Source organism: Drosophila novamexicana, unplaced genomic scaffold, assembly GCF_003285875.2.
Source record: "Drosophila novamexicana strain 15010-1031.04,08,12 unplaced genomic scaffold, DnovRS2.1 tig00000108-arrow-pilon, whole genome shotgun sequence".
NCBI classification, from domain to species: domain Eukaryota; kingdom Metazoa; phylum Arthropoda; class Insecta; order Diptera; family Drosophilidae; genus Drosophila; species Drosophila novamexicana.
Genome location: NW_020824772.1, coordinates 2,099,169 through 2,107,185, shown reverse-complemented (window position 1 = coordinate 2,107,185; position 8,017 = coordinate 2,099,169). Strand labels below are relative to the sequence as shown.

General features: G+C 40.9%; 1 protein-coding gene across 3 annotated transcripts; it reads left to right on the top strand.

The window, feature by feature from the left end:
- The first annotated feature begins 486 nt into the window (after positions 1-486).
- Positions 487-6,889, top strand: LOC115771999 (progestin and adipoQ receptor family member 3). 3 transcript variants are annotated; one of them, XM_030717929.1, is made up of 6 exons: positions 487-571; positions 1,316-1,443; positions 3,693-3,833; positions 5,152-5,256; positions 5,798-6,082; positions 6,138-6,889. In XM_030717929.1, exons 2-6 carry the CDS (start codon positions 1,327-1,329, stop codon positions 6,558-6,560), a joined length of 1,071 nt encoding a protein of 356 aa, XP_030573789.1. In that variant the 5' UTR covers positions 487-571; positions 1,316-1,326; the 3' UTR covers positions 6,561-6,889. The 3 variants fall into 3 exon arrangements, with proteins under 3 accessions (XP_030573789.1, XP_030573791.1, XP_030573790.1); XM_030717931.1 differs by lacking the exon at positions 3,693-3,833; XM_030717930.1 differs by lacking the exons at positions 487-571; positions 1,316-1,443 and adding an exon at positions 2,221-2,486.
- Positions 6,890-8,017: the final 1,128 nt, after the last annotated feature.

Genomic DNA, 8,017 nt, shown 5'->3' with positions numbered 1-8,017 from the left:
CAACAGCTACAGCATGTTAAATAAACATTTAATCAATTCTGAGACTCAATTAATAAACAGAGCTGAACGTCGAAGCCAAAGTTGACGTTGACTGCGCTGCGCCGCACTTTTGTGAAGCTTTTGTGTCGGCTTTACCGATTCACGATAAAGCCACATACATATAGTAAGGTGAGCGCAAGTTGTAGCTCCCTCTGAGCATTGCGTCACAGCATTTGTTAATTCAACTGCCAGCAAAGCTTAAAATTGTGACGTCACGTTTAGGACTCTCACATGAACGAAACGCGGAACTGTGCAAATGCGCGCTCTGCAGACCTTGCCAACGATCACAGCGCCTTTCGCAACTCTCTCGCGCACGTTTCATCTTGCTCTCCACATCTCTCGTTGTTTTTTTTTCGCCGCTTTCGACCGGCGTTTGTGTTAGTGTGCGTTGCTTGGGGCCCAATCTTTGGCAAGTTGCCCGCCCCAGTCGCGCCGCTGCAGTCTTCAGTTGACTTTCAGCTGTCTCGCGAGTGGCTCGTGAGTGTTTCGCCAAGTGAAATTTCTTGTTCTGTCTCGCCGACTCGAACGGAAAGTATGTACATATGTATGTGCTGACATCTGAATGTAGATGTACATATGCATGTGTGTATGTAAATACGTACATATGTATATGCAATTAAATGTGCATAAATCATTATCAATTGAAGTTCGCCAAGTGTTAGAAAGAAAACAAAAACAATTAAAGTCGTTTTAAATCAATTTTACGTTGATTGCGCTCGCACGTGCATTAAAAGGCCAAAGCCAGACAACAAAAGTATATTTACATCAAATTTGGTTATGCAAACATTTCCAATAAGAAGAGAAATTTATGTTAGTCTCTGCTCACGTGTATTTATAATTTATTTATATACATATATATGTACATGTGTATATGCGAAATGCAGGAATGGCGTAGATATTTACATATATTTTTATATGCATACATATGCATATTTGCATATGTAAGAATTGCGTTTTAGAAATTTTCGGGTTCTCATTAAACTGCAGCTCAGAGGGCGGCGATCAGGTTCAATATTGTAATGCGCCTCACTTGGCAACACGGGCACGCGCACACACACACTCACGCACGCACGCACGCACACATACACACACGCACACACAAACGTTTAGCTCTTCGATTCCCGAAACATCAGTTGCCAGATTTTTTGTTTAGAGGCCTGCCTCGATTTTCACACTATTCCGCGAATGGCGACAGAGACGCAGCCGGTCTCAGGCCAGCTTTGTTAAGCTTAGCAGTAACTTATAAAGTATATTTAATCTGCCTTTTACCTGTTAGCCTGAAACAAGATGAGTCCACGCCCACACGAGAGCCTGGCGGCAGCTCAAATTCTGTCCGATCTGGAGCTGAGCAGCGCAACAACATCGTGCTATAATCGCAAAGTGTTAAAGGATGATGATAACTGGGTGAGTAGCCAGCGCACTGATAAGAAACTACAGCTATAGACCGTGCAGCACGTGTACTGCGAATTGAATACCAAAGCGAGATGCTCACGGCGAGAGCTCAACTTGCACACACACACACACAGACACACACGCGCGCGCGCGCACAAGTTGAGCTTTCAAATGGAGTCAAGGTCAATTATGGGTGTCTGTTGCCGATCATTGTGCGCTTACATAATGCACATACCTGCACATATACATATATGCATATTTACATGCTTGCATATGTATGTATGTATGTATTTATGTACTTTTGTCTCGAGGGCATTGCGAAAGTTCCATTCACGCAGATTTCCTCAAGTTCAGTCGAACTTGAAACTGGTTTTGGGTTTTTGTTTATGTTGCACCAAAAAAACAAAACAACAACAAGAAGAGGAAGGAGAAGTCATGCATCCGTCTCTTGTCGCATAAGCTTGTAGGCTTACGCACTTGTTGCTATTTGGTTATATAATTGGGAGGAGGAGGCTTGAACAAGAAAATGAAAAAAAAAATTACACAACAAATAAACGCCAAAGCCGGCTTAACGAAAGTTCGCATAACTCTCAATTCAAAGCGTTGCTCAAGCTTACGCGGGCATGTACAGCTTTTGTTGTAAGTGCGCCCAAAGATCTCTCTCAATCGCTCTCTCTCTCTCTCGCCCCTTACGGGCTGTAACGACGCGCGTTGAGCTTTCGCGCAAAGCTTTTTTGGATAACTTGGTATGCAGTGCATTTGGTTGGTTTTAGTTTCGTTCAAGTTATTGAACGAAACAGTTGATAAAAGTTTGCAGTTCAAAACCAAACGATAAACATTTTCGAAATTTAAACCATAAACTATGCATATTTAGTGTATAGCAACAAATATAAAAATCAATAAAAAAAAAAGAAAACGTTAGCCACGCTTAAAACCATTTTACAAACGTGATCTCCTACAACGAGTGATTGAATATGGAAACCACAGTTATAACAACCACAACAACAACCACAACAGAATTGAAACGCAATGGGCGCAGCAACAAAAAGAAAAATGTAAGATACTACACCTAGGCACATCCAAGTTTGTACAGATACCCATTCAAGCCCTAGTGCTCAGACTCAGCAAACATTACGAAACTAAGTACGTCAATGTCTAAATTAAAAGCGCATCCTGTTTATCAATGACTCGCCATTCGAATCTATTTACTCGGTCAACAATGCAAATGCATTGATTTTTAGCTTTAATTTGTTTTTACATATTTGTTTTTTGCTTTTTTTTTCGCAATTTGTTTATGCTGAAATATCTGATAATGCACTTTGCAAAGCTACTCAATCAGCTGCTGGCTGTGCTTACCTGGAAAACAGGCGTCAGAGCAGACGCTTAACAAAATGTTAGTCAAATCATTTAGCCAGAAATAACGTATATATATATGTGTATGTGTATGTGGGTAAATATTGAAACTTGAGCATTTTATGAGGCTCGAGTGTTATTTAGCTGGAAGCGCTGTAAATTTAACAGTTGGTTTAGTTTTTCGGCAACATTCAAACATTTTATACAGCTGCACATTTTGGGAGTTTTTTTTTTAATTTACTAGAATTGAATTATTTTACTAGAATAAAATACAAAAGAAATAAATAATTGCACGAGCTTCTTCCTTTTCCCTTAAAAGCGAGCCTCTGCAATTTAACAGCTGCGCGTGTGTGTGTGCTAACATTTCTCATTGGGTGTCGTTTCTTAACAGTTAACAGGCTCGTGCCGTCTCAGCTTACGCATAAACAAGTGCAAAAAGCTTTTCGAAGCATTTCGAGAATGCAAAAGCAACATTTGTAAATGTAAACAAAACGTCATCAACCTGTTACAGCGCACTCTCACACACACGCGCACGCACACATACACAAGAAAAGCACACACACACGCACAAACACACACACACACACACGTGCACAATTGCACATGCAGCTGTTGCTTGTTGTTGTTGCTTTTTTATTGCATTGGAAACTGGATAAACAAATTGAAAAGTCAAGCCCCCACATTTTGTTATTGTTGGGGCTCGTCGCAGTTGTTGTTGTTGTTCTTGTAGTAATTGCAACTATTTTAGTAGAATTTAGAATAAACTTGAAAGAGATAGAAAGATAATTTCCAGCCAAGATTAAAAGAGAAGCCGGAAGTTTCAAGCGAATGCAAATTGAGCTGGTTAACTTTGAACCATGGCTAATCAATAATTTTTGCAACGTCGCGTCTCTGCTCTACTCTTTCAGCTCGATGGTCAACTGACTACGGAACTCGCTACGGACGCCGCTCATCAGTTTCCGGCTAATGAGGAGCCGAACGTGCTGGGACATGGCCCGGACTTTGACGACAAGTTGGCCAACTTCAAATGGCTGTGCAACTTTGATGATGTGAGTGCCACACGGATGCCCTTTCAGTCTATCAATCTCTCCAACTCGCTGCCATTTTGATAGACCAAGTGCCAGCAGAGCTAACCCCCGCCCAGATACCCCTCGCAGTGCAACAGGCCCACGCTGCGAAGGCCAAAAGGCGAGCTAAACACAACCTTCTTATTTATTATTATTGTTGCCATTTAATTTACATGCATTCAACTCTTTGGCTTATTGCTATTGCCAGATACATTTGTGTATCTGGCAGATACTATCTTCGGCCAGCTAGCTTCATATTCGCTGTGTGTGCCCAAACTATTTGCGAGTGCGTGCTGTAAATGGCCAAAACGCCGAGCAATGCAAAACGTGGCAACAATTGCCAAATAGTCGTAATACAAATAGGCACGAAAACGACAGCATAACAAAATAACAACAGCCCCAACAAACTAAATCAAGGTCGATTTTATTATAAACCAAAAGCAAAAAAAAAAAAAAACACAGAGGGAGAGAGAAAGAGAGAGAGAGAGAGAAAGAGAGAAACCCGTGCAGATAAACCTTGCAAAAGAAGACGCTGCATTTCTCTGCATTACTCTATATTAAATGATATATACATACAGTTAGATAGATTTTGATTATGATCGTTATGTTTTTAAATTGTTAACTCTCTTAACTCTTAAGAGTTTAACTGTGGACAACAAAAAGAAGATTCGTCAACCAGCTGCTCGGTTCTAGGCCTTGTCTCCCACACTTTTGCCCTTGGTTTCGATTTGAACCTTTCTTTGTCGCATTGGTTTCTTTCCAATTTCAAATAAAAACACTTTACTGTATAGTATTAACATATATTATATTTTAAAAATAAAACAGTTCAGTTCAGTTTTCATTTGATTTGATTTAAAGATGGGCTGCATTAGTAAAGCTTAAAGGCGTGGCTTCAGGTTTCAAGTTTAAGATCTTAGATATTTTTTGTTTAAAAAGTGAATTGTTTTTAATTCAACAATATTAAAAGCAAACTAACTGTTTGTCACCTTGCCAGGGACTCGAAGCCGAAGATGAATGATTCTAGCACGAAAGGGTGTACGAACTTCGTTCGGCGGATAAAAGCAATTTGCAGACATTTGCTTGTTAATGAACATTTAATTCATTCGCTGTATTTGCGTAATTGAGACTTTGGCCATTTCAATTTGGCGCGTGGCCAACAAAGCAAAAGCGTTTGCCCCTGCAATCTTCTTCTTTGTATTCTTTTTAGTGCCTTTTTTCAATTCAAAATGCATTCGATGTTTGGCTTGGCCATGCAATACCATAAAAAACTAACGAGCCTTTGATCATTTCTTTGACACAGGCGCCAAGTCATTTGAAGTTCAATCCGTATATTCGACGTGGCTATCGCACATTCCTGTCCAACAAGCTGTGCCTGCAGAGCATTTTCTGGTGGACTAATGAGACGGTAAGTAAGAATAAGAACGTGAGCTTTAAGTGAACTTTGAGCTTTAAGTGAGCTTTAAGCTTTAAGTGAACTTTGAGCTTTAGGTGAGCTTTGAGCTGTAAGTGAGCCTTATTGCTCGTTTCTTATGCATAAAAGCTTTTTTGTGTGTGTTTGTTCTCTCAGGCTTGTCCTTTTTTATATAGTCCAATATCTTGTTTGTTTTTAGATACTTGATCGAGCTTTAAGTAAGCTTCATTGCGAATAGCTAATAGAATGAAAGCTTTAATGTTCTGCCCACGTCATTTTAAATGGCTTTTTGCACATTTCTAATGAGTGGATCTTATTTTTTATAAATTTGTGACGGTTGCTGGAGCTTTAAGCCTTAACTACAATACCATCAGAGCTTTAATATACTGTCAATAATACTTAGGCATGTTTTAATGTGTTTTATTATAAATTATAGCTATTTATGGTAGCTTTGAGCAGCAAAGGAATTGGCTAAGCTAACAGTTAGCATATTGAACTCATCTTATTATTATTTTACTTTTCAATTCGCCAACAGATCAATATCTGGAGTCATTTGGCCGGCTGCATTCTGTTCATCGGCCTGACAATCTTTGACTTGCAATTTCTGCGCCAGCATGCAGAGGTTACTGATCAGGTGCTTGTGGTCTGTTTGCTGGTCTGCTTCTGTCTGTGCATGCTGATGTCGGCCATATATCATATATTCTCCTGCAAGTCGGAGGAGCATTACGAGCTCTTTCTATCTGTGGATTTTCTGGGCATATCCCTCTCGCTGGTGGCCATCTACATAAGTGGCATGTACTATGCCTTCTGGTGCCATACGGTATGTAGTTACCCGTTCATAATTATAGATCTCAACTAAATATATTCTTCTTTAGTTTCTGCGCACAATATACTCGACCATTGCGCTGGGCATGTTTGGCCTGGCCATTGCCGTGCAAATACCCCAGCTGAATGTGTCCATGAATGGCAAGGTGGCTGTGCTCCTGCTGTGGTCCGCCTACGGCATTCTGCCTCTGGGCCACTGGGCGGTGGCCATGGGCGGGCTGGAGAACGAGCTGGTCGGCCTGATGGTGCCACGGATTGTGATCATGTATCTGCTCTGCCTGGTGGCCTTTGTGTTCTATGCCGCCAAAATACCCGAGCGTTGGCTCACCGGCAAAGTGGACTTTGTCGGCCACTCGCACAACTGGTGGCATCTGATCATTGTGGCCGCCTTTTACCACTGGCACAACACGGGCCTCGTCTATGCCGAGTACCGTCTCAACAATGGCTGCAGCGCTGGCCCGGTTCTATCCTGAGCTACGGCTCTGCGGACTGGTAATGTCCATTGTAAATAGTCTAGATGCACTAAGTTTTAACTAATATTTAGTTGTAGCTGTTGAGAGATATATTGTTAATTTATACACTTACACACACACACACATACACACACACACACAGGCATATACACATAGACTAATACGTGTGTGTAATTAGGGTTTCCAGTTAGTGTACTTACTACAATAATCGAGTGAACTGTGAAGCTGGTTTTTTATTAATGGCCATGAAGAAACGTGAATCTGGTTGAAACTATTTTATGTACACTTACAATTTATTAATGCAAATATATTAAAGTACAAAAAAGCTACAAATAATTGGTGAAAAGTGTATAAATGTGTGAGATAAACCCTACAACACTTTTATGCTTTCCCGATTGCAGCTTATGAGTCCGTGATTTATTTTCTGACATTTACGGGTATTCAAACACGTCGGGCGCAGGCTTTATTTTTTCTGTATCATTTTGTATCCAAGTCGTCAACCAATGCTAATCCATTAAGTTTCGTGCAGTTTGATTTCTACAGTGTTTCTTAGGTTTATGTTCCTACTATTATTGGACGAAGGTTCTTGTATTTGCTAGGCTAGGTGTTTGCACATCCCTAATTAGATATGTGTCTTGACTGTAATACTCGAAACTTCGCTTGTCTAAATCAGATGGTGTGTGTATTCGCTAGGTCTCTAGGTGTGTGTATCCGCTAGGTCTTCTGCTCGCGATTAGCACAGTAATTGGTCTTGGGCTTGTTTTTAAAAATTTGACGTTAAATTATGTTAAATAGCCTTTGACTCGCGAGAAAATAATAAAAATAGAACTTTTACCCTATCCTAGGCATAGTTGCTGTTCATAATGAACACTTTGGGCCAATCGATGGGCAGCGCATCGCACAAATTACATTAAAAATTCAAATATTCATAAGTAAATTCATGACAAGTCGCCGCCGCACGTCTTGTGAAGCACCGCGCAACGTTCTTGTTTTTGTTGTTGTTGACAAACAAGATGGCGACTGGCGAATGGGCGCCCAGTTGGTGGGGTAGACAGCAAAGCGGGGTTACTCCACAAAGACTTGAGTTAATTATTCATGGAATGTCGCTGCCAGCAGTTGAGCAACAACATGAACAACAACAGCAACAACAGCAACAACAACAAAAGACAAGTGAAGCACTGTGGGCGCCCTGTAGTAGGAGCGACCCTTTTTAATATTTATGAACACAACCGATTCTCTAATTATAATTAGGAATTGAAAAGTTAGCACAAAAGGACATCCACAGCAACAACAGCAACAACAACAACAACAAGGACAACAAAGCACAAAGCGCCAGGCACGCAACAAAAGTTTGTGTGCACTGAATCATAATTAAAGGGGTGTGTGGGTGTGTTTTTTGGCTGGTAGTTAGGCTGGAGGCGGGGGCGGTGTGCGGGTCGGGGTACGCACAATGTTGG